Below are 27,087 nucleotides of genomic sequence, written 5' to 3'. Positions count from 1 at the left end.
ACAGTTGCCTTGGCCACACTGAGCCTTTATACATATTAACCAAACATAGCCCAGACCTAGTGAATCACTTAGTTGTTCGTGATGAAACTGCTGTATTTCATATGGGTTAAAAATCGTATCAATCCACATTTCACCATATTTTGTTTGTGGCAAATGGAGTGAACGTCATCTGCAAAAAAAATAATTCCACATGTTTGAATTTAAATGGCCACACCTAGTACGTGACTGTCAAATCATGCAGCATTAATGTATGTACACTAAAGTAAATACAGTTTTATGTACATATATTTATGTACACAGCTTTGAGTCTCCATTGCATGCCCATGATTTTGTTTTACATTGCATGTGCTGTTGAGTATCAACATTTTCCAAATCAACTCATTACACTAATGCAATATTCATTACTGCACACATTGTTTGCGATGTTAAACACAGTACACGAAATACTTGTCGAGCTATGCAATGAGAGAATACTAAATATGTTTTATAACTGCCGGCACCTTCAAAGATACGATGGCACTGAACTGAAATGCCCGGAAAATCTCATTCAAGATCACAAATCAAATAATTTGACGGTTTAAGCATAGATGCAGTGTATTCATACCAACATTAGGATCGTGTTAACAGTCTGATGTATTACGAAATACATTTGTTTTCAATGTTGTCATGATGGTTGAAAAAAATTAGGCTTACTGCCAATAGGAATCCAGCTTTAATTATTGTGCTCATTTTGAATCGTTCTCGGGATGTGTCCTGCCTAAAGCACACATTAATAAAGGGACCAAAAAACGTGTAATTTGTTTTTTAGATTGCAAATTGTTGAATTTACAATACACTATCATCACAGCAACCAAATGTTTTATGGCATTGTAGTAATAGAAAAAATATTACACACGCCGGACATTAGTGTTAAATGGCCACCTATAATGGCCAGTTTAACCCTATTTAAATGTCTAGAAATAGTCCAGTATATTGTGAATAGTAATATTTTAAGATACCACAGCAGATACACAACAATAGATGGTCTTCATTTATCAAGCAGTTAGTCTATTTAGTATTTCTTTTTGTAGAAGTTTCCATTGTAAACTGCGTTCTTTTGAATTTTCAAGCATGGGCTTTTATAGAAAGTGCTTATTTTTTGCATAAACCACCAAAAGAAAAATGTACATAAAACAGCTAATCTAAAAAAATAAAACAACATCAGTAAATATTTTTTTTATTAACCTTCAGACTCCAAGTATGTAGAAGTTTCTCCACTTTTTAAAAACGTAACATTGTTCAAATGATAATACACACTCCATCAGCCGATTCAGGTTAAATTAATTAATGCACATCATTTTAGGTGCATCATTAATCTCTAGTATCTAAAAAACAATACTAAGTGGAAATAAGTTAATTTTGAAAACAAGCACCCATTTAGTTCATGTCAGTAAACTGAATTCAGACATGCAATTTCAAAGTACAGTCTGTGTTGTAAAATTGAACTTTTCATTGAAGTCTATAAACGTTATGTACCAAAGCTAAACATTTATCTTGATTTTTTTCTTCATACGATGTTCCTGTAAATACATTTAAAATGTTAATGTACCAATAATATATAGTCATATATTTCTGAACAGTTCATATTAGTGCTAATTACCTGACATTTTTTTTATATTTATCATTATTGAAAAAGTTCAGTATCATTCAATATCAAACTAAAATAATACCGCAATACACTTTGGATTTTTATAGTGTCTAAATGCAACCGCATATTAAGACACTGTACAAAAGCAGTGAGCGTGTTTATTTTATGAAGAGAGTGCAGTTGGTCATAGAGGAAAATAAATAAAGGTCTTGAGGCTGGAATTGAACAGAAGCAGGCAGTTGATAGTTTAGGATAGGGAGCCCCAGACGAAGAAGCCAGCAGAGGAGATTGAGCAACTTTACAATGAGCGAAGTTTGACTGAAGGCATTTAGCAGAGAAAGCTTAGAGATAGAAAGTGCATGGTGGAGGGTAGAGCGCAATGAGAAAGCAGAGGGAGTCAAGGGTGAATCCATGGACGATATTGAAGGTGGCAAATGGGGCCCACGGCAGCTTGTATTACCGTGGTCTTGTTCATGGGTGCGGTTGAGAAGTCTGGCAGTGGCATTTCGAATCGTCTAGGGTTTAGTGATGGGGATATGTGGAGGCCAAAGAGGAGAGAGTTGCAATAGTCGAGTTTGGATTTGATGGCATGGATGAGGGTTCTCAGCAGCAGCCGGGCATTAGCTGGTATGAGAAATTGGCAGATGTCGAAATGGCAGATGCCGAAGATGTTGCGCAGATGGAGCAATAAGGTTGAGAAACGTGGCAAGAGAAAGACAGTTTGGAGTGAATGATAACTCCAATGGTCTGCGCACTCTTTACCATGGTGATTGTTATGTGCACATCAATTCATGTATACTTACACATTTAGTTGCTTTCTCAGTTTAAGTATTGTACATTGAAATGTTTTGAATGATATTGCATTAGCGGGCAAATTTTAAATATAAGCTGCCAAACAAATTGCAGTTTCTTCATGTTATTTAAGCATACGTTAGCAGAAATGTGAAATGTTGTATTTATTTAATTATTTAAACATGACCATGTAAAGAAAGTAGTGTAATCATATAGTGCTTTTGTCGATATGTGCACATTGTTATTTGTACACTGGCAAAATCAATTAGTTTCGAATAAAAATGTTATGTTTCTCACACATTGTAATGTTTTAGCCACTTTTAAAAAAATGCTCATTCATATAGTCACTAATAGTTTCATGCTAATCAAAGGCACATGCGGCTCTCCAAAAAAAATGCCTTTACATTCAATGCATTTGTAAGACCGTCAACAACCCAAAAATCTTTCCTTCGTATGTCAATAACTTCCAATCTCTGTAAACCATCCATACATTTCCCACCCGTGCAATGCAAGACGGCTTAGTTTAAAAAGACGTGGGGGGGGGGGGGGGGGGGTTGGTGCTTTATTTTTCCCTTTCCACATGTCAATCTTTCAGTCGTAGAGTTCACCATGCCATTGCGATCACTGAGCGGACCGATTCCTCTGCAGGAATCTCCGCGTGCTCACGAGCCGGGCCCGGGCCTGCTGCGGCTGCTGCCTCCGGCCACCGCGGACCTGACCTCGGCTGGACACCAACCGGGTTCTCCCGGGGAGGCCGCCGCGCATCTCGCGCCCCATCTCGGCGAGGGTTTCGGCCGGCGACGTCTGCAGGCGCTGGAAGAGGCTCTGTCGCGTCACGTTGCTCTCGCGGCACGCGAAGGTCACCGCCACTCCCACGTCGGGCTTCATGACGCGGGACGTGCTGTCCGACGAGCCCTCGTAGCATCGGCCGAGGGCGATTTCTTTGGCGGTTTTGGGGTCCTGATCCGAGACCGTGTAAATGCCGTAGTTGTGTCCCAACGGATCCAGAGGCGCGTACATTTTGAAGCCGTGCGTCTCGTTGTTGACTATGTGCGGTGGGTGGTTGATCAGATACTCCTGGAGCATGCCGTTTATGTTCTCCCGGCGGCAGTCGCCTTGCGTCGAAATATCCACCAGCGTGCGATCAATGAGATTCTCATCAAAGAGCATGCCGCTGCACTTGAACTCCATGCATGCCGAAGATACGTTCTCCTTGAGGTTGGTGTGGACGCTGCGGATGTCGCGAATGCCGTAGAGTTTGTCGATTGTCTCCACGTGAGTGCCCCCAAGGTTTCGGGAACGTATCATCACGGACGCGGAGCTCTTGATTTTCAGTTTGATGAAGCAGGCACGAAATTCCATTGGTTTTGGCCACCAGGACAGGTAATCTTCGTTCCAGGTTGTCAAGTCGTTTTCGTTGAATGCAACGGTATTAAACTCATACTTGTCATCTTCCACCCTATAAAATCTGAAATGATTAGCATTGTAAGGGGCATCTTCACACTGTTTGATGTTTTTAAAAGGATAGATTGGCCCATCAGTTTCTGCTGGGGAGTTCGCATTTGGTTTTGCTAAATTAATCTTGAAAGCAGTCTTCTTGAACCTTTCGTCATCGTGGTCAGTACGTCGGTACTCAAGCTTTCCTAGGTATGGCTGAGCCGTGCCAATAACATTGGGATTAAGTTTGGGGCTGGACGGAGCTGCCTCCAGTTCTTCTCCCCCAATGTTGGCTGTCACGTAGGCAGTGTAAGCATCTGGGACCAGCTCATCACAAAAGGCTGGCAAACAAGCACCGTTTTTACCTGTGATGACACTGTCAAATCTTCCCCACGCGCGTGGGTTTGCGGAAAACCCTTCCTGCGGCTCCATATTAATCAGGCTGACCACTACACCCTCAAGCTGCTCACTCTGAAAGAATCTGTCACTTCTGTAAGCACGCACCTTAACATAACACCTGCGATTTTCCGGTACATCGAGGTTAAACAACCGGCGTTCTCTAATTTCCACGTTTCCTATGAGAAATGTACGCTCTTCCCTCTTTCGCCTTTTGGATTTTTCATACAGGAAGTTGCTTTCTTCATCCCACATTCCGGTCTCTGGATTTAAAGACCACAGTTTCATTGATTTCAGATGCTGTGGCATTTTAACCTGTGCCGAGTCGAGGAAAACCTTAACCTGTCCGACGTTCAGAGGCTCCTGCAAATTTTCCGCCATAAAGTCAACAGAAAACATGCCATACGTACGCAAGGGAAACATATCGCCATTGTCACTTACAAAGTTCAAGTCACTAGAGGCAGACGACATTGTCGTGATGTTTCGCGGATCCAGGAAAGTGACGCTGGCCTGCACAGTGCCGTTGTACAGCTCCCCATTCAACTTGTAGAATGAGTTGGGCGGAATTTCTATTTGCCCAATTGGATCCTCCCCCTCCATCTCACCCAGGCTAATCGTGTTGGTGACAGTGGAAGCGATGGGAATGGCGGGCTTCTTTCTCTGCAACTTGATGTTGTGGAAGACCGTTCCTCCCTTGTGGTTGAAGAGCAGGACCTTGGTGCTGTTCACAAACTTCCCAAACCTGTCCACAAAGGTCACCACGAGCCTCTCCGTGCCCGGAGGCACCTGCAGGTTGAAGTCGCCTTTGTAGCCGGTGAACCCGATGGCAATGTTGCCGATGAACATCTGGCCGAACCTCATCGGCTCCCCGTTGTCGTCAGCCACGGCCCTCCCGCGCACAATCATCTTGGTCTGCGTGCACTTCTTACAGCCGCACTCGGCCGCCACCATGGTGGGCAGCGTGTAGCCATTGCACTGGATGTCCCGCTTCTCCATCCTGGTGATGCCGCAGCAGTGGCTGACACTGTCCTTGCAGCGCAGGTCGAAGTCGAGTTCCTTGACGCACACCTTCTTGGGACAATTCCCCACGTCGATGAAAAACGAGTTCGTGTGGTTCTGGAAGCAGTCGTGTGGAAGCCTTATCAAGTTTGTCTCAGGCTTTGGGTCACATGGGGCATTACCTTTTTCTGTTATGAAAACATACAGTAGGACACATTAATAAATGGACATCTTAAAGCAATTGAATATGTGGACACAAAGGTGCAGTTACTGTGTAAAAATAAAATAAAAACCTTTATTGGATTGTACTCTCTGAAATAAATTGGAAATGTACCGCACAAAGTAAACCATACATTGAGCCCAAAATAACCTTTAAATCACTGCAATGAATGTATTGAAACTAGAGAACACAGTATGCAGTCCTTACCCACGACATATAGGGTAGCTGGTGAAGATTTCATGGAGCCAGCAATGTTTGTTGCCTTGCAGTAGTATTCTCCTGCTTGCGACGGCTTTAGATTTTTCAGCACGAGGTTGCCATGTTTATACACCTCCTGGTCTAGCAGAGTGTCATTGTGATACCTTGGGGCAAGATTACAAATGAGAAGCACACTTTCAAGATGACAGCCCAGAGAAGTGTTTCACGTCTCGGACACAATGGTGAGTAAAGAGGGAGGCACCCTGGCATAGACACGCCACGCGGCCACATGCACCGCTATCCAGCAAAAGTAGCACATTGTTACATAGTGATGTGGCTTGTATCCAGCAGTGATATCACACATCATGCAACAATGTTTCCATTACCATGTTCCAGCGCCTGCAGCCTATTGTAAGTATGAGCACAGCTTGGCATGTTGTGAATTGTTTCAAGAACCACGCTCTCTCCTTGGCTTTCCCTACAATAAGTAATGTACACCTGGTATGTACACGAAGACATGGCCAGTTGTTTTTCGTTTAGTGTGGGTTAAGTACAAACATGAATTGGGTTTTGAGATTGGAATGTTGTTTGCAAATTGTCGGTGGCCATTGGCTTAATTATATTGCCACTTTTAATTTAATACCGGTGGCTCAAGTTTTGAAAAATGTTGATGGCTTTGGCACCAAATACATAAACAAAAATTATTAAGAGAATATGCAATTAAATATACTTCTAAATCATCATCACGATCCATGGGCAGATAGACCGTAGGTGTTCACCGCACATTTCGTAATTAGTTTCCACTTTCCTCTGTCTTGCGCCATTATTCTCAAGCAGTGCACATCTTTCCGGCACCAATCTCTTAAGTCGTCTTCCGTGGTCGTAAAACTACTGTAAATAATTCTAGATTTGAAGCTTTCGTGACTGCAAGGATTCATACTCTTAGTTTTTTCGGTAAAGTCACGTAGGTAAAAATTTGAAATTAATAAAAATAAATTAATAGATTATTATTCTATTATCTTATTTTTATTAATTTTAATAAAAAAATTTACCTACGTGACTTTACCGAAAAAACTAAGAGTACTGTAAATAAGTACATTTACAAACGCGCAACTCGTATAACCTACGTTATCACGAGTGCGCAGAAAAAGCGATTGAGGTTGGTGGATTAGGGCGCATTTCAGAAATTGGAAGTATGGGCCGGACCTCCATTTTTTATAATTCTTCCTCTTAATTGCACTCCTTCAGTCGACATTGTAGACTTTCATGAGGTCACGATTTCACTGCATGTGTTATCGCTTCAACACACCGGTGGGCTAAAGCAGTGAACTAATTGTCTTTTGTCAACGTGACACTTTTTTACTGATTGGCCGTGTCGGGTGGTGGAGGGTTACGACACATTTATAAATAACGCGATCTAAACCCAAAAAAACGTTGATTATGCATGTGTCATGTGTGCACGAAGTAACGTTGCTTACCACGAGTATTTTTCTGGAGTTGGCGTTCCCTCCGCTTTACAGCACAAACTCACTCCTTGTCCTTCGTAGCGCATTCTGCCCTCTGGGTGTTTGGTGACGTGTGGTTTTTCTGGCAGAGCAAACAAACCTCGTTAAAATATCCACTGATATAATGTGTGTAAGGATACCGCTGTCGGAGAGCAAATGCACAACTTGTGCCGTGAATAATGCAATGTGGGGCTATGTGTCGTATGTAGTTGAAATTGCAGTTCATAGAATGGCATTTTATATCATGTTTTTATTTCGATATGTCTTTACTCTCTCTTGATAAACATTCCTAATATAGTACATATTATTCCATTCCCTTACCTGATCAAATCCAGAGTGACTTAAAGGTTCTATACCTGGATAACAAATAGCTTTGTTCTTATGATTACCTACACGCTTTCACATTCAACATATAGTCTACAGAGGTCTAAGATAATTCAACCCAGCATTACTGGTTGTCTTCCACACAGTTATTCTTAGCACCCCTTGCTCCTTAGAATCCGACCACGGGGCCTTGCTTCTGGGGATTGGGAAATGTGGTTAAGAATCAATGTTCATGATGTGTGGTTTTATGGCTATACTTCGCCAGACCGGTGAATGCGGGCTGGTTAATATACCAGGAAACGATTTCGAAACTTGCAAATTAAATGAGAGACATCATCATTGACAGTTAAGACAAGTGAAGTGGGCTTTGGCAAAAAGATAGCTGATGGACAAGACTGATAACAGAATAGTAGTTGATAGAGGTGACATGCCTAGCAGTATGATCACCATGAAGATGAGATTAGGTCATGTGTAGAAGTCAGTTGGATTATGACGTGTCAAGACTACGAAGGATGGCGACAACATGGGGGTCACCTTCACCTTGCAGTGAATTCATCCTGGATGATAATGATAATCCTGCAGTCATTCTAACTCCTTAGACACTATATTTGTCAGTGTTTAGCCAATGTTGTATGAGTAGAAGCTAACACACAAACCCCGATGCACATCTTTACGAAATGGCTAAAATACATCAACTTGGTTATTGTCGTCATTGTTGGGAATGGAGAAATTGTCATATTTTTGTCCCACAGTGGCAGGGGCGGATGGAGGGGACTGAGGACTCCCTACTGAATGCTCAGGACCCCATTTTAAATTATTATAGTTAAGTCAAAAACTTTTGGTGTAACATTTAACAGTGGTGGTGTTTACTAAAAATATGCTAATTCGGAGAATACCCACGACAGCTTTTCCTTATCTACAAAGGGGGGTGAGAGAATGAGAACAGAACATACGAAAAACAAAAGCAGGCCATGTTGTTCCTTGTTCTGTTTCGCGTTTAACGTTCGCTCAAAGCTCGTTTAACGTTGTGCCCTTGCCGACTTTGGCCGAGGTCACGCTGTTGACTGGCGTCACAAACTCGCAAAGGTTCGCGCAAGCTCACCCGCGCGTTTCAGCTGCACGCTGAAGACGGTCAACGGCCCCTTGGCCCAGAGGATCGGCGCCGTCGTCGGCACGTGCTTTTCGTGCTCGATTGCGAGGCGTGCCCCTCGGCTCGGGCACAAATCCGGCACGCGGAAAGATCCGTGGGCATCCGACACGGCGAGCCACCTCTGAGAGGGCCCCTCCAGCAGCGTGACCCGAGCACCGGCGAGCGGGGTGCGGGCTGCGCCAAACACGGCGCCGTCCAGGAGGTGACCGTCGCACACGCACGCGTCGCACGCCGCGTTCACGTGCCCCACGGTGCAGGACAGACTGCACGCTGCGACAGCATGGGGAGAAGAGCGTGCAAAGGGTGCCGTGGTGGCGAGATGTTAACTTCCTCGCCTGGTATGCAGGAGGTCGTGGGTACGATCCCGACCCTGAGGCATGCTGTATATTTGGAGTTTGCGTGTTCTCTCTCTCTCGCTCGCTCCCCGTGGTCGCGTGGATTTTTCTTCGGGTCTTTTGGGTTTTCCCTCCACATTTAGAAAAATGTGTTGAGAGTATTTAGCTGCTAGAAATTTACACGTGATAAGCCACTTTTTTGAGCTATCATTTGTGTCCAGGTTGCTTCTGGAAAAGAGCTACAGTATATAGCTCAGTGGGCAATACCTAGTAAAATAGAAAAATAGTTTATAATTTTAAAGGTAAACCATCACGCAAACTCTGATCATCCTGGCAGTAGCTTTCGGCTAACCATCAAACAAAGATGGTCACGGCGCTATGCACTTTTAATTCATCTATATTGAAAATTCATTTCTTTAGAACCGCTTTTTGTGTTTGGTTTGTTGTCCTTCCCAAACACCTCTGATGAGCACAGTTGGCCACGTACGGTGCGAAAGAAGTTCAACATACAGTACATACTAAAAAGGTGACTGCACATTCTATTCTTGCGTTTATTCTATTCTTGCGTGCGGCAAAAAGGTTCAGGAGTCAAATGTCAAAAATACACGCTGTATGTAGCTAACCGTACTATTCGGAGGTATACGGTTCGTCCCTAAAAGCAAAACAACTTAACAATACAATCTCGTTGATATTTGATCTGCTCTATTAGAGTTATTTTCCGTAGGCTGCGATGACAAATCATGGCTTGAATTGTGGCTCTACTGGTGATGATGTCCACGCTCCACGTTTTGGGGAACCCTTCGATCAATCTGGCCATTTTTGGAAAGAGTTTGCAAATATAACAAAACTTTACACTAAATTTGTGTTCATATTGGATCACCTTTTAAAATGTTATTGTACCCGCCTTAAGAGACAGATAGGCAATAGATACAGACAGGCAGACAGTACTAATACATTCACACTTTCAATCTAAATTTGAAAATGTTAAAAAAAAGTATTGAAAATAAAAGCGTCAGCAACATTTTTCATGGGAAAATGTATTGCTCAAACATTCACGAATGATGTTTTGAATTTGTTTTGATATTTAACTTATAAATACGTGTTTCATTTAGACAGTCTGTTTAGGTATTTACTTTATTTACCCGGCTTATTCGCTGGAGTTGGCAGGGGTGCTGGTGGCTTGTAAGCAGACACCATTCTCCTTGTGACCGTTTCTGAGGCAGGTTTTGAATAAGGACAGCAACAACAAACAACCGCCTTAAGCATCAATTTCATTTGCACAACTTCATTCGTCATTGCATCAATATAGGACAATACAAAGCACTGAATATAAGTCAAGACAACAGGTTGGAGAGATGCTGCCACGGTGTAATGGTCATCACACCGGACAATTGAGAGGTTTACAGTTCAAGTTCCCGGCAAGGCACTTGAAACAACTTTGTATGTTGTTTTTAAATCCTTTATATTAAGTTCGCGTGCTTGCTTGCTTGCTTAGGACCGTGCAAATCTTTCGGTCGTTTTTTAACCCACTTCCCGTGATCCAATCGAGCTGACATTTTCCACACAGACTCGTTGTGCCAGACAATTATTGTTCGTGAAAAAAAAATTCCCAAAATTTTACACTGTTTAGGCAAAAAAAATATATTTTACATATATTCAAATAGAACGCATTCATGGCTTTGGCTGAACGTCAGAGTGTAAGAGCCCAGAGCGTAACCCCTCCACAGGCCGTGGCGGAGTAGCGCAGTTGGTAGCGCCCTCGCTTCCCATGCCAAAGGTCGCGGGATCGATCCCCGCGTCCTCCACAGGCGAATATATTTTTAAATCCTTTATATTAAGTTCGCCACCAGGCAGCATAAATGATCACAACCACAGTGAGTAGATCAGCAGGTGGCGTGTGGTGGGGTAAAGCGTGGACACTCCCGCCTCCTTCAAGACGTCCTGGCCAGTGTGGCAGTCGACCAAAATACCCTTCAGTGGAGGCCCATCCGCCAGCAGTGACATGAGCGAGCAATCTCTACCTCTCGTTTACAAAACGAGTACGTACTGCCCGTGCATGTGAATGAGACGCATGGCCGCGTAGAGGGTGGGTAGGTGGTGTGGGGTAGGCGTGACGGTCTGCACACTCGAACCCGGCTCAACGCTCTGAGATGCGGGCAGCGTCATCGTCCAAATATGCGCGGTGACATCACCAGCCAGCCAGCCAGCAAAACTTTCTTCTGTTGTCCTAATAGAGTCTGGCACTTTGTGAGCAAGGCGTAGCACCTTACCTGGACAGGTAGGTTTGGCACACAAGCGGCTTTGCAGGACGGCCCCCGTGCAGTCCAGCCCCCCGTACTTGGGTGTGGGGTTGGAGCACCATCGTTGACGCAGCTGTTGTCCATTCCCGCACGTCACGCCGCACACCGACCACTTGGTCCAGGTTGTCCAATTTCCGTGAACGGCTGCAAATCAACAGCACACCTCATGTTAGATTATTCTCAGGGAACCAGGAGCCATTGCCGGTGCATAGCAAATCAACTGCGTTCACAAGCCAGGGAAAGCCTTCCCAGCCATGCGAATCATATTTGTCGAGTAACAACAACAACAAATTACACTTCGCATTCCGGACAATTATTCTGCCCCCTCCCCAGAAAAGTGGGACACATCTCAGAAATATTTCGACCGCACATGTTTTTTTTTTACCGTCACACTCTTAAAGTCGTGCAGGGAAGCATATGACCAAATTGGAACCTCAAGATTATTCCGCAACGTCGGAGCCAACTTAGCGTGAGCACCCGCCGTCGATCGCGCGGCACGAACCTGGGCACGGCTTGGAGCACAGGCGACCCTGCACCCCCTTGCCCTCGCACTGCGTCCTCTGTGGAACGATGGCTCCCGTAGAGATGCAGAGCCGGTTGCGCGTCTGGTAGCCGGCCCGACCGCAGGTCGTACTGCACGAGCTCCAGGAGCCCCAGTCGGACCACTTCTTGTCCACTGGAGTGTGGCGGCACAGTCAAGGAAGGACATTGTCTGCATCAATGACACGAGCGCACGCCTGCCCTAGATGCATGTATGTGTAATGAGCGACTTCCGGGACACGTCGCGTAGAGGATACTTCTTTTATTTCTCACACTGGGCACAACACAGGCCAACACTTATTCTTCTCACTCTGAGTACAACACTTAGATATTAACATCTCTACTGGCTACACACACGGCCGATCACTCGGCGTGGTCCCACCGCCCTCACTCGGCTATGCCGCTGGCTGGCGGCGTGACGATGATGGCGATGGAAACCCCACAGGAGATCTTCCACGTGGCCGGACGAGAGAGATGTCGGCGAGCAGCGACGCAGCCAGGACCCAAGAATCCACACATGAACCCCGAGCCCCAGGTCTGCTCCCCCTTATATCCCCCAGGCGTGGCTAGGCCCTGCTTCTGAACACACCCTCTCGTGGAACCATTGAGCAGGTTCCCGGAGTATCTCGGCTAACCCCACCTGTTACCTTTGCCCCAGATACACCTCTTTCTCTGATTGGTTACTTTAACCGTGCCCGTACCCGTGCTTCCCATTCCCGGCCAGCAGGTGTCACCATGTCATTACACATGTATGCATACATGTTGAACTTCTTTCGCACCATACGTAGCCAAGCGTGATAATCGGAGGTGTGAGAAATCGGAGGTGCATTATGAGCACGGCATAAACCAGACGGAACGCGGCGTTTTCGCTCTGCGTCACGTTAGCTCGGTTGGCACCCGATTCAAGAACTTCTTAGCTCACAGGGCAATTCTAAATAAACTGTTCAAACTGTTCAATGGTGCTTGGAAGTAAATGGGGCCGCATCTCGAATTTGCAACCCACTCATCGTGGCCCGGTGCTTGGGCCCCTCTGGCTAAAGGGCCCATGGGCCCTGGTCCATGGCCTGCACACTCAAGATTGACGCCGCTGCGTGATCAGGGGCTGGCTTTTTGCAGCGACTTTAAGGGCTGCAGCCCTAACTTCGAGGGTTTCCACAATAATATATGTATAGAGCTTCATCATGGTTGAAACACAGTGATTGTGGCATCGTGATAAATTAAATAGGTAATTTGGTTTAACACGTCGGCTTTCGCGACCAATATCATCCATAATACAGTTTTTTTTGGGTTATATCGCGTATATACATAAAAATGTGTCGTTAAACTCGCCACCACCCGACACTAATCTGCCTGTCGCCTGATGAAGCTAGTTGTAATAACTAGTGAAACGTCATACTCAGATTGTAAATGTTGTGGATTCGCTCTTCAACACACCGGTGTGCCGTACAAGTAACGAATTGGCATGTTCTGTTTACGTGAGAAAACTTCCTAATTGGCTGTGTTGGGTGGTGGCGGGTTTAACGGCACATTTATATATTTACGCGATCTAACCCAAAAAAACTGTATTATGGAGGTAATTTGGTGATGAAAGCCATAGCAGCACTCGGTGGATTACAACCAATTATGTGCCAAAATTAACACAGTTTCGTTTTTACTTTTAATTAGCTTTACAATGTTTACATATCACATTTAAAAACCAGAACTGAGTGTTGAGCATTATCAGGCATGGTTGGTGGACCAACAGTAAAAGGAAGGAGTTTAATATTAAAAGAGAGGCCCCCAAAACTACAACAGCCCTGGGCCCTAACCGTGACGATCGACTCTGATAATAAACATGATGGTACCGATGTAACAGTGGCGCTAATGTTCATGATGTTGATGATGGTGGCGGTGGTGGTGGTGGTGATGAAGCGTCATACCGATTGGGCAGCGGAAGCGCACGTGGTAATTGGAGCAATTCGCTTGGCCGGGCTGCTCGTGGTTGAGACACCAGAAGCCCTCATGGGGACTCATGTGCACCCTCTCGCCCGTGCTGGCAGCTGGCACCCACGCAGTGGTGCGCGCCTCGATAGCCAGTGGAGATGAGCAGACGCGCGCACGGTAGTAGAACCGGATTGCCTCCAGCCGCTCGTGATCGCCGCTCCCACCCGGGTGGTCAATGTTAAACCACGAGGTCCACTCGCTGTAGCCTGCACAAGGTCATAAGCACACCGCAGCAATTTCGCCATTGCCAAATGATGCGTTGATGGGGCACGAGCATGCTTGCCACCCTATCCAGGTCGTCTCAGGATCATCCTACATTCTTTTGAGGCAGCTCTACTGGGAAATCTGTCTTCCCGGGACATTATAAGTCACGTTTTTTTATCAATTGCGTAATGATAAACCACTCGGGACCATGCATTTACATGTAGGCATATATTTATCTCCTCTTAAGGTATTGTTAGATATTCTTCTTTTCATGATATGTTCGGTTGTTTTCTACCTCGAAGGTGGCAACCCGAGACAATCGTGCCTGTACGTGAGTGCCTGGGATCAGGTCCCGGGACATACCATGGTTCCCCAGCATGTTCGGATAGTTCTTGCTCTGCACTAACATGGCCTGGTTCTGAGAAGCCTTGAGACCACTCATCCGAGATCCTGAAAGCACAGTGACCATATTTATCAACACACACCGTTACACAACGTGTATGCAATTGCATCTAAATATATCGTATACACAACCAGATACACACCTGTTAGAAAACCGGAGTGAAACGTAGTAAACACGTTAATACAAATCATGAAAATATGCGAATCGCGTTAAGTTAATGACGCAATAAAATCCGCGTTGGAATAATTGACCATGTGGCGTCCTTTTCCCACCTAGTACGGTGGCCAAGAGGCATGCGCAGGACAGCAGCAGCGCCCCGACCACCCCCATGCTTGTAGGTCCTGTTGCAACGTTGTGGACCCCGATGTCTTCCAATCTCTCATGCAGAATGTAACACCCCAGCTGTATTGGCCACCTGCACATACACAAAAGTAAGGGGTATGTTGCAGCATTGAGAGAGCTGCATTTGGCTGGACCCGTTCGACTGTAGTCTGAAATTTGTTGATCCATTCGTGAAACACTAAGACACACTCTCATGGTATAATCTGTAAAGACATTATTGGGTGATTTGGCTACATGCCATTACACTTTTTTTTACAATAAGGTATATTTTGTTAATATTATGCGTAATGCCAATCTACTGATGGATGAAGACACTCCATGTCATTCACAGATGTTGTTTGACCATACTTAACCATGCTAGTTAGTACCAGTTTGGTGAAGTGAGGACCCAAGAGTGGTTCAGATGCCACCTGACACTGACGTCATTTGTAGCCGGGACTCGAACTCAGGTTGGCAGGTTCACGGAGCACTACGCTAACCATTCGTGCCGCCGCTTCAACCCGCGGGATACCTCGTTTTAATATTAACCCAAAGTATCCCTTGCTTCATTTGTATCGCATGCACAGATTTGTAAGCACACTGAAAGCATTGAAAGAGAGTTCGTTTTTTTCGTACGATATCAATGACATGTGTGTGCCCACGAAGCCAGATGCTGCTCAAAGCTTGCATCAAATTTTACAGCTCTGTTCAAGTACAAGAAGCACATTTCGGACCGCAAAAGATCTCTGAAGTTGCACATTTCTAAGCGAAAAACACATACAGTAACCACTTGTAGGATGAAACTACTATATGTATCCAAATTTGTATAATGTAAGTAAGCAACATTCTAAAACGTAAAAATATTTGTTCTAAATTGCTTGAAAATGTTTAACTTTATACAATGTGACTTTTAACATGGATCATTTACGTACTTTTGGTTTGACCTAATTTAATTATAATAAAAATTACATAAATTTTAAACAAATAATATGGAATAAAACATTAAACTTTAATGTTATATTACGTACAAAATAACTGATAGTACTCCTTAAACAATCTAACATTAAGAAATAGGGTATATTAAGTATTATATATAACTATATTATTCTTCTTGGTTCTTTCGGTAAAGTCACGTAGAAGGGAAATAATAAAATATTTAAAATAAAATATAATAAAATACAATTCTCACTGTATTAATATTTTATTATTTCCCTTCTACGTGACTTTACCGAAATAACCAAGAAGATGAATCCCTGCAGTCACGAAAGCTTTAAATCGAAATGTAACTATATTACAATCTAAAATTACACGCCATTCAAGATCTTCCGAAGTTAAAGTAGACTTCAATATCTTTTTAGTTTTTCAAAAAATCTTAATGTAGATCATATAAACATCCGTGTTATGGATCAACTTTAAATATTAACAAAGCAGAATAGACAAAATAAAACAAAAATACCTCTTTTCGTGAACTCACCCAACAAGAGCGAGCTGTCACAGTTAAGCGCTTATCGTTGTGGTTGACCAGCTGTCTGAATGGAAGAAGTCTCATGCAGGCTCCGCAGCGGAATTCAAGTAGCCCTCCGTCGGATCTTGCTCCCCACTTTGGTCTTCCCACTGCAAATCCCACACTTTTATACGCACGCCACTGTGTCCCCCGGGGCTCTTCAATTGCATTTCAGAACTGCAGCTTGGTCAGGCCAGTTACATTTCTTTCACGGGGAGCTTTGGCTCGGGTTTTATAAGATCCTGTAAACACCTTCTAATCCTATAGCGTCAAGCCCGCCCACTGGTGTCCCCAACTGCTGTGATGTACAGCTCGCCGAACAGAACGCAGATTGATACCCGTCTTCTTGGTTTTTTTTTTGCTTTGCTCTGGTCGATGATGGCTCGCGATTGGAATTCGGTGGCTTTTTTCTTATTTGAACAACAACAAAAATTCCCATGGACCAAGTGGCCAGGGCCGGACCCAGATGGAAAAGTGCACGCGTTTATCAGGTCGACCAGCGGGGGAAGGCGCGGTCAGCAAACGCGATTACTTACAGCGAATCACCCGTGAATCATGGAAGAGTATAATTTGAGGCACAATCTAAAGCAATTTAACGACCTTTTAACCTCGTACCACGATCCAAATAATTGCGGTTCATTATCCTGGCAAACCAAACAGTGGTAGATGCTGTATACATGTGCACGCATGATTATGTAGGTATGTTGAAGTTCTTTCGCACCGTACGCAGCCAACCGTGCCAATAGAGACGTAGATTATTCATGATTTAATAAAGAGATTAACGACATTTGTGTTTTCTCGTTGAGAAAATATTAGTGGGGGGGAAATACATCACGAAAGAACACACGAGAAGGGAAAATATTGCGACTGAAACGTCATATTGTAATCTGCTATTTTGTGCTGCAGTCAGTCATGTATTTCGCATTCTTGAGAAGTCAGAAAAAAGCATTGCCTATTATTTCCATTACTAGAAAATCTTACAATTGCACTATTTATTTAATAATAAAAACAAGCATGCGTTTATTTAATGAAATACACATTCTGTAAATGCTTATGTCATTATTTGCTTTTGCTATAATAAGTTTTACCCCATCAGTGAAGAAATAATGCCCACAGCCACTGTCTGCTGAATACTGGACTGGATACAAAATGAGGGTTCAGCCCACAGACCGTGTTTGATTCCAAGCCATGTGCCCTCTTTTTGTGCACACGAAAGCGATAGCAAATGCGGAAATGAGATCCAGACCTGGGGCATGTGTGTAACAATAATATGCGACCACTCAGAGCCACCCAAATTACTCTTAATCACTGTTGAATCCAAACGGAGGTTTTCTTGGTCCGTTTGAAAGTATGGCGTGCATGTACACGGCTTGCAATCCGGTGCACTTTTCCTAATTATAGAATCTCTTTTCATGTCTGAGGCATGCATTTGAATTGTCTGAAATACATGCACAGTTTTCATTTAAAGCTTTCGTGACTGCAGGGATTCATATTCTTGGTTCTTTCGGTAAAGTCACGTAGAAGGGAAATACTAAAATAATACAAATATAAAAAATAAATATTAGTATTATTTTATTATTTCCCTTCTACGTGATTTTACCGAAAGAACCAAGAATATACATGCACAGTTGTTTATATATATTTTTAAATGGCTTCAATGTAGTTTTGAATATGTTTACATTACAACCCTTAGCATTTGTTTAGTCAAATCACAATTGTTCGTGCATTGTCATCCAGGCAAGCCCTTCGTCCCATTTAAATCGGAGCTATAATTTAGAAAGAAAAATAAGGTTAAAAAAAATTCGCGGTGCGGATTTGACGCCAACACGATAATGACACTCGCGCATATACCTCGCGATGCGATCAAGCGCCCCGACACGTGGACGCGTTTGGAGTTTTAAAAAGAAAAGACGGAGAAAGTATGCTTCTTCTTGGTTCTTTCGGTAAAGTCACGTAGAAGAGAAATAATAAAATAATAAAAATAAAACATAATAAAATATTCTCACGACGTTTCGGCCACAACGTAAGCAGCCGTCCTCAGGTGAAGAACAGGTCTGTTGGGAAGAACACGACGTTTCGGCCACAACGCAAGCAGCCGTCATCAGGTGAAGAACAGGTCTGTCGGGAAGAACAGATCTGTGCTTCACCTGAGGACGGCTGCTTGCGTTGTGGCCGAAACGTCGTGAGAGTTATTTTATTATTTTTATTATTTTATTATTTCCCTTCTACGTGACTTTACCGAAAGAACCAAGAAGATGAATCCCTGCAGTCACGAAAGCTTTAAATCGAGAAATGATGCTGTCCGCGCCTCTCCGCTCAGCCACTGCGAGGTCGCTTCAGTTCAAAGCTCTTCCACGAGGAGGCACCATCCTGGTGCCTCTTCGTCGAGACCTGCATAGCGGTCCGGAGACACAATCGGTCACGCGCGTGCCTGCTGACGTCCGTCCCAAAAACATCGGCAAGGCCACTGCTGCGTGTTGAAAATCAACAATCTTGCTTCTTCTTCTTGGTTCTTTCGGTAAAGTCACGTAGAAGGGAAGTGATAAAATAATAAAAATAAAACATAATACATAAAAAATAATTATGTTTTTTATTTTATTACTTCCCTTCTACGTGACTTTACCGAAAGAACCAAGAAGATGAATCCTTGCAGTCACGAAAGCTTTAAATCGAAATTTAATATTGCTTCTTGTGTTTAGTTTGGTGGCCTTCTCCACACCACCACCCCCCAGCCGCCACACCTCCGATTAGCACAATTGACTACGTACGGTGCGAAAGAAGTTCAACATACATGCAAGCAACTCGCACATTGCCCTGCCCGCTGCACTTATAACATTACCGAAACGCTACCGCGGAAACATTCCACTCCGCCTCTTCCAACACGAGTGGCTCTCTCCCCGTGCTGTCAAATTGCACGCCGCCACCACCACCACCACAATCGACGAGCGTGGACAAAGCGATTCGTGGAATAGGACAGGGTGGGGGTGGGGGGAACATCGGGTCTCCGAACCGGTGGTGCCCTCCTCGTCTTCTGAAATCAACGGCGCTCTTCTTGTTCAGTGGCTCAAAAAACGCCGGGAGCGTTACCACGAAGTTGCAACGCGTAGGGCTTTCGCGGCCAAATTCTGGCAAAATCGCCCGACGAGGCTGGTCGTAATCACCCAGCGACACGTCCCACTCGACTTGTGAATGTTGTGGGTTCAATCTCACAACAGACCGGTGTGTCCTGAAGTAGTAACTAATTCAATCTTGATTTGAAGCTTTCGTGACTGCAGGAATTCATACTCTTTGGTTATTTCGGTAACGTGAGTTTACCGAAAGAACCAAAGATTGGTAACTAATTGGCACGTTCTGTTTCCGTGACAAACATTACTAATTGGCTGTGTCGGGTGGTGGTGGGTTAATGACACATTTATATTTACGCGATCTAACAAATAAAAAACCTTTATTTTGTTCATTGCAACGTATCGCCCTGTGGGCAGATGACCAACGGAGTAGAGAGATAAACAAACGACCAACAAAAACCCTACCACACCACCCCCTTTGTGGCTAAACTCTAAGGATGGACCGACACCCTCACCTGCAGAGCAAAACTAACAATGGAAATGTTAACCGCTGCCCATCACACTCGTTTTAATGGGGGCACCGAATACATTCTCCAGCTCACAGCCAACGCCACTGAATGGTTAAAGAACCTCGACATCAATGTATAAATGCTGTCGCTGTTCCAAAACCAGTTTCTTATTTCTGCAACATGCCACATGTAAGAACTAGTGTGGGAGAGTAGGCCAAATACCCTTTGGGGGGGAGATGCTTTGCTATAGCGTGCTCCAGCGAAGACCCTTCTGTCAGCAGTGGCGTGAGTAAGAAATTGCAGGGCTGCGCCTTAACCATTTCACTATATGTACGCGATCGTTTTAAGCAAATTTGAAACGTGTTGCACTGACATATCTCAAATCTGTAAATGACGAGAAACCCCATCACAACAGGAACACGTATGCAGGCTGGAAACAAGTCGTAACGGTGCATAAATGTGTGAATTGCATGGTGGTCTGGATTAGACTGAGAGTTTGTGTCGATGAAATGCACACACCTTTGTGTGTCGATACATGTATTAATATATTCATAGACATCTTCGTAACATTGTACTTTGTAAAAGTTTACATCTTTTTTTGTTCATGCACAGCAACAAAATGCTATCAGCATGACCACATGACGAGTTAAATTTGAAAATCCATTTAATTATCGTGACATTTTAATCACAAGCAGCTGCGCCTCAAACCGCTTAAAGATTCATGACATTCTCCTCGGGACAATTCGCTGGTAGCTACGTGTGTAATTTAAGAACGTAGAGCAACTTAGCATGTAAGTATTTATCTTTTCAACACAACAGAGTCGGTAAATGGCAGGGCATCTAAGCACAAGCCATTTAGAAAACATCAAAGGAGGTGCATGCATAAACAGAGTACAAACATGAGAGACAATCAAAGGTTTTTAAAATAAAAATATAGGATTATAAACGGGTGACGTCAATTCAACGTTAGGCTTGTTTTTTTGTAAGATTGACGCTTTATTTACAAGAGTGGTGATTTTGGTGACCTATTTAATATGCGTAACCCACGTAAGTTTCTATACTTTTCATTCACGATACACTGGGGTTGCGAACCACAATGTACGGAGACATCAACTTCAGTTGGATCCAAAGCAACAACAAAAAAACCCTTACATACATCATATCCAAAATACAGCTGTCATTACATTCCGTTTATATGCTCTGTCTGGAACTCTTTTGGGTTTTCACTGCATACTGGAACACTTTGTTAACGATCTACGTGGAGCCCTAATCCACCCAAAGAAACAACACCAAGGCACGGTTCCTTGCAGGGAGAACTTCAGTGGTTATGTCCAAGAAAAAACAAACATTCTGATGAGCTGCAGAGAACAGCCGCACAAGTCAGAATTTATGGCAATGTAGGACAACTGTGCTAAGAGCAGGAAAACTTTTGCGAACATTACAAGTATAGCATTTAACATGATATATAACGGCTTTTCGCGACACTAATGAGGCTGAGTCATTGCAATACACGTTTCTTACATAACAGAAAACATACAGTATATGTAGAATTGAAGTTTCGTCACTGCAGGGATCAATACTCTTTGTTTTTTTTCGGTAAAGTCACGTAGGTATAAAATAAATTAAATCACGACGTTTCGGGCGCAGCACAAGCGTCCTTCATCAGGTGGGACAACCACAGCAAGAAACAATTTCTGAAGTGGGCAAAAGAGCTGCTGTAACAAGAGGCTATATAGGTAAGAGAGGGGGGAGGAGCCAGGGAGGAGAAATAGAGAGGGGGGTGTGGGGTAGAGAGAAAAGGGTGTTGCACCCTAAAACGTCGTGATTTCATTTTATTTTATACCTACGTGACTTTACCGAAAGAACCAAAGAGTATACAGTATATGTATATATGCTGGTTAATAAATAAGTTACAGCCCTCAATCCACTGATGGATGGAGGCCTCCCTATTCCGTGTCGTAGGGAGTGTTTGATTGAACTTCACCACTCTGGCCAGTGAGGGCCCACAAGGCCGAATTAGATATCTCTCGCCAACGATGTTTAAAAGTGGCCCGAGAATGGAATACTGGTGACTCGGGTTCATAACGGCAGTGCCAAAACGATTGCTTCACGGCCACCCTCACACATGCGACACGTGTGAACAAGAGGCTTGTCACGAGATATTAAATAGTTTAGTCTCAGATTTCACGGAATTAATCTGAGATTTAAAACAAATTTGAATGGATTTTTCAGCAAATTCCATCGATGGAATTTATTTTGCTGCAAATTACAAAAATAAAAGTATAATGTGCATTTTTTTCTTCGAAGACAAATTCGTTTGAAATATTTGTAAAAAAACTTCTGTTTGTGCAAAACCATTGAAATGTAATCGATGTATTTCAAACGTCTTGTTGATGGTAAATATTTTTCCACTGATTATGTTGAAAAAGCAATGGCAAATAGATGTGAAAATATAAAATAAAATCACTGTAACTTAAAATCACAATTACTTTTCCGAAATACAACAACTTTAAAATATGCTACCTTAATAACCCTGTTCCGTTTATTGTGAATTCGCAAGCTCTGCACCCATTTTACTGGTGCAGTATAACATTCAAACATTATAATTCCTCAATACAAAACATGCCACACAATATTTATTTTACACATATGCCTTGAATTTTGCTCGGGTTATGGATACAATACTGTACATACCAGACCACTCTCATCATCTGGACACACAACGAGAGAGAGGAAAAAACCGAGAAAAGGCCAAAATAAAGGAGTTATTTCATTATTTTTACTAATTTGATGTTATACTTTTTTATCATCAGGAATACAACACTAGGGTATATTTGTATGCTTACATTTCCTAAATATCAAACATAGTTTAATTTGATAATTCTTCATTTCGAATTTTAAACGCGTAAACATTGTAAAGTTTACATTACATTCCCACTGAGTGAACAGTTCATTGTCGGCATATAGCCCAATATGTTGCGACTACTATGCTGCTGGAAGAACAGTTTTTGGCTGCACAGAATCTTAATGGGTAAATATAGCGGCCAAACTCATGCCACTAAAATACAGTAATTCCACGAGCCATAATTACACCTCCAAACATATTGAATCAATTTCATACAAGTAGACCCTGTGCGTTAGCCTACAGTAACTACATCATCAGCCCTCTTGCAGGCGGGCATGTGTGTGGGCAGAAGTGAGGAAACATCTTTCGTGTGAACAATACCTCATGTCACGATGTGAGTGTAGCGGGTACAGCCGTATACACGCGATATGAATGTGAAAGCATTTTGCCTGTGACTGTCCCACCTCTTAAGAAAAGCAAATACACATTTTATTTATGCCTCCATGATCAACGTCATTGACACGGTTGTGAGTCTTGAGATGTGTGTTTACATGTTATACATATTGCAATATACCATTCATATGCTTACATGATTTAATGTAGATGCTTACAATATTTAATCTAGACCAATATCACGGATAATAGGATCCGTGATATCGGTCGACATCACTACAGATAACAGGAGTTATCCTGTAGGAATATACATTAAATTTCGATTTAAAGCTTTCGTGACTGCAGGGATTCATCTTCTTGGTTCTTTCGGTAAAGTCACGTAGAAGGGAAGTAATAAAATAATAAAAATAAAACATAATAAAACAATTCTCACGACGTTTCGGCCACAACGCAAGCAGCCGTCCTCAGGTGAAAACCAGGTCCGTCGAGGCGACAGAGTCTGAATGAAACAGCACACGGGCTTGGAGCATATATATAAGCTGTCAATGCGCCCAGCTTATATATATGCTCCAAGCCCGTGTGCTGTTTCATTCAGACTCTGTCGCCTCGACGGACCTGGTTTTCACCTGAGGACGGCTGCTTGCGTTGTGGCCGAAACGTCGTGAGAATTGTTTTATTATGTTTTATTTTTATTATTTTATTACTTCCCTTCTACGTGACTTTACCGAAAGAACCAAGAAGATGAATATACATTAGTTGACATTGATCTTGGATGAGGAATACATATGATAACAATCATATATCATTACACTCATGAGATAAACTTAGTATTCAGTGTATCACATTGCTGCTGGCTTCTGAAAAAACGTGTAGTAGCACAATGAATGCAATACTGTAAGATAGGTAATTGAAAGCTGAATGTATTACTCGAAAGACTGCAAGGCTGACAATGACAACACTATATATATAGATCGTGTAGGCAAATCACCAACGGGATATTTTTCAATAAATTACACTTAATTTTTCATTTACTTTCAAGTTAAGTTTGCTGAAAAGTTATAGGTTTAAAAAAGGTAGTTGAAACATTATCACCATCAGTCATAAATCTGTCACGTTTACACCACCACATTTATTTGTATGGAGTTAATGTATTGTGAGAAAAAGCTTCATACAAAGCACTTGTAAAAAAAAAATGCAATAAAAATCCGAATTCCATTCACAATTACATTCTTGGTGACAATTACAGTTAAAATTACACTAAAACGTGGTTTTGAAAGTCGTTTTTTGTTTGTTTTCATTTATTTTCTTGTTTTTAAATAATACAGTGAAGTGTTTGCGTCTGCATATCAGTCACAGATTTCATCGAATGGGAAATAAATGAGAAATCTGCAGGGACCATGACACCATCTGCAATAAACAAAGCCTCATATTTTCTATCTGGACGTGGATCAACGCAACTCTGGATGGCTTTTGGCCAACAGTAGCAGGAACATTGCAAATACACAAGAGATCTAATGGCAGCTGTGTGATGAGGACTGGCCGATAGCTCATGCACATTATTTCTTATTTGTCTCGTCTCATTACAAGGCACGCCAGATAAGTTGTTAAAATCAGTGTGCTACTTAACATTGACACTGGGTACATATATTGAATGAATGTGATTAAGTTGGAGCTAATGACGTTTAGAATTCATTTATGGGGCTTTCATTCTAATCCAGCTCCAGGCATTTGTATGATTATATTTATAATGTGAACGAAATTGCAGGAAATTATATGAGTTGCTTTGGGGATTTTTGGCATGTGTGAACCATCAATAAATCCGTAAATTTATAAAAAAAAAAGTAATATATAAAAATGGGACTATGAAATACTGTTATAAAATATGGGTATAAAATATGCCCAGGATATGCAATAAAATACTCTAAAATATGCTATAAAATATCATACTATTACGTCTAGACAATAGCGTAAAAATATTTTTGGTCTGTCAAGATACCCATTTATGTATACATATGTATCAAAAACTCAACAAAAAATAAAACTGTGGCCTTAAATGACAAAAATATATCATGATTGACATTCATGGGAATGGCTCTTCATACCACATTAATTAGTTGGATTCATAACACATATTACATATTCATATACATTTTGTTTTCCTTTCAAGGCAGTGTTCTTGTGTTGAGTGTTTTGTTAATTGTGCTGTGCACCACTGCCACCGTAGCGTCACCAAATAAATTGTTACATGTGTAAATATCTGTATCTCTCGATCTCCTCTGTAACCACGAGCTCCAATCACACAATGATGGTATCTGATTAACGATTAGGCTGCCCTCTAGAATGGCATTTTTCAACCAGTAGCATTTTTGCTGCAGGCAGCGTCGCCCGCGTTCTATTGGGGGCATTCATGCAGATTAAACAACAATACAAATCTTAGATTGTTGCAATTTTTAATAGTGGCAGAATTATTTGCTTCTAAAATACTGCCACTGTGGCTTTTGTGCCTAAAAGTTTGAATAGTAGTGCTCTAAAACCCCAAAAATTTTCACTTTCAAATGTTTGCAATTTTCCCAAAAGGAAAGAAACATCAACATAGACAGTTAAAAAGACAGGCCTGTGGCAGTTCATGAGTAAATCGACATTTCAATTGGCCATGTACGTGCATGTATGGCCCATGTTCAGTGATTCCCCCATGGCCACCTCCAGCAAACCCACCTTGTTTGCACTTGTGTGTATGTGGTCATGATAATTGTGTTGTATACCTCCATATACGATACGTATATATTAAAAAAGGTATAGGTGCAGCCCTTGAATTGCTATTTATAAGAGTCTCCATCTGAGGCCTTAGGATGTGTATCTTGGCCTGAAAACCTGGACATATGTTTGTATTGTAAATAAAGGCCCCAAAGAGATCTGTCTATATGTTTACCAATTTGAACTAAATATATAATTATCACAAGACGTGCATGCAATTCTCCTTGTCATTTAAAAACATTAATTATATATCATACTTCAAACTGTTTATTATGTCTGTTTGCAAAACATATGTTTATGATGCATTTATGAGCAACTCGTAGAAAAAGCGTTTGAGCCAATTTCCAGATATGGAGAGATGTTACAATTCCAGATAGAATTTTTAAGGTGATCAAATTTGTTTTTGCAGTATTGCAATCATGAAAATTACGTAACTGGATCACTAATATGGATATATATAGTGTTGACTGCAGTCAGTTATTTTGGTGTCAAATACAGAGATTTAAATGAGCGCTGCTGACAACAAAATGCCAATGTGCACACACTTACACAGTCAGTGTCAATGCATTCATGGAAACCGAGTGATGTTGCACGCCCTGGAAAAATTGACCCATGACCATTTCCCAACAAGCTGCCTGGCTTTTGTCCCAGGTCTTAATCCACGGTGTAATAGGAAAACTATTTGACTAATTGAGAAAATCCAGAAGTGTGGATGACAGGGTGTAGTATACAAAGTACTTGAAATTAATGTTAAAATGTATTATTTCAAATAACCAAAAAACATTTTGTCGTGTTGCCGTGGGTAAAGAGAAGAGTTAATTTGTGGTTTGGCTATACAAATGCAGAATGATTTAAAGGTGCAGTAGTTTGTGTTTATTCTTACTGCAAGCTAAGTCATAAAATTATATTAGCAGCTAATTTGGAAAGGGATTTGCCATAATTTCATGGCAAACCCAAGTCCAATGAAATATTGCACCTTTTAAACAGTTTTTCCATTTTTTAAAATTAAATTCCAAACGTAACTACTTATAATAATGAAGGGCAATTTACTGCGAGTAGCTAAAGGCATATGCCATGGATTAGTGATAAAAATAGTAACTCATAATTCATTTTGTTTTTGCAATGTCGTTACTGAATATTTCTCCACAAGGAGCAGTGAAGTTATTTATATATATAAAATGCAGCATGAATATAACAACAAAATATGCACTTGGCTTACATTTTTAAAGACGAAACATTATTAGGCAACCTTATAACCACAGGCTGGATATATTTTGCAGGCT

At 42.2% G+C, this 27,087-nt stretch overlaps 1 protein-coding gene across 2 annotated transcripts; it reads right to left on the bottom strand.

Annotated features, from left to right (window-relative positions):
* Nucleotides 1-1,200: 1,200 nt before the first annotated feature.
* Nucleotides 1,201-16,602, bottom strand: LOC133343837 (cartilage intermediate layer protein 1-like). 2 transcript variants are annotated; one of them, XM_061553738.1, is made up of 11 exons: nucleotides 16,191-16,602; nucleotides 14,686-14,828; nucleotides 14,374-14,460; nucleotides 13,743-14,012; nucleotides 11,786-11,959; nucleotides 11,254-11,427; nucleotides 10,126-10,197; nucleotides 8,601-8,918; nucleotides 7,148-7,256; nucleotides 5,679-5,833; nucleotides 1,201-5,439 (listed from the first exon to the last, which is right to left on the bottom strand). In XM_061553738.1, the coding sequence occupies exons 2-11, from the start codon at nucleotides 14,741-14,743 to the stop codon at nucleotides 3,041-3,043; spliced, it is 3,816 nt and encodes a 1,271-aa protein (XP_061409722.1). In that variant the 5' UTR covers nucleotides 14,744-14,828; nucleotides 16,191-16,602; the 3' UTR covers nucleotides 1,201-3,040. The 2 variants fall into 2 exon arrangements, with proteins under 2 accessions (XP_061409722.1, XP_061409721.1); XM_061553737.1 differs by having other exon boundaries at nucleotides 16,209-16,602.
* Nucleotides 16,603-27,087: the final 10,485 nt, after the last annotated feature.

This window comes from Lethenteron reissneri, chromosome 18, assembly GCF_015708825.2.
Source record: "Lethenteron reissneri isolate LAM-NWPU_2019-01 chromosome 18, ASM1570882v1, whole genome shotgun sequence".
NCBI classification, from domain to species: Eukaryota; Metazoa; Chordata; class Hyperoartia; order Petromyzontiformes; family Petromyzontidae; genus Lethenteron; species Lethenteron reissneri.
The sequence above is the reverse complement of the archived record's forward strand: the minus strand, read 5'-3'. Positions and strand labels throughout refer to the sequence as shown.

What these genes read in the sequence shown, in the direction of transcription:
- LOC133343837 (XM_061553738.1), bottom strand. Translation starts at nt 14,743, where the DNA reads ATGGGGGTGGTCGGGGCGCTGCTGCTGTCCTGCGCATGCCTCTTGGCC. An exon ending in CCTCTTGGCCACCGTACTAG is followed by an intron (nt 14,461 to 14,685) that starts GTGGGAAAAGGA and finishes CTGTGCTTTCAG; the next exon opens with GATCTCGGATGAGTGGTCTC. An exon ending in AGCTACCCTATATGTCGTGG is followed by an intron (nt 5,440 to 5,678) that starts GTAAGGACTGCA and finishes TTTTCATAACAG; the next exon opens with AAAAAGGTAATGCCCCATGT.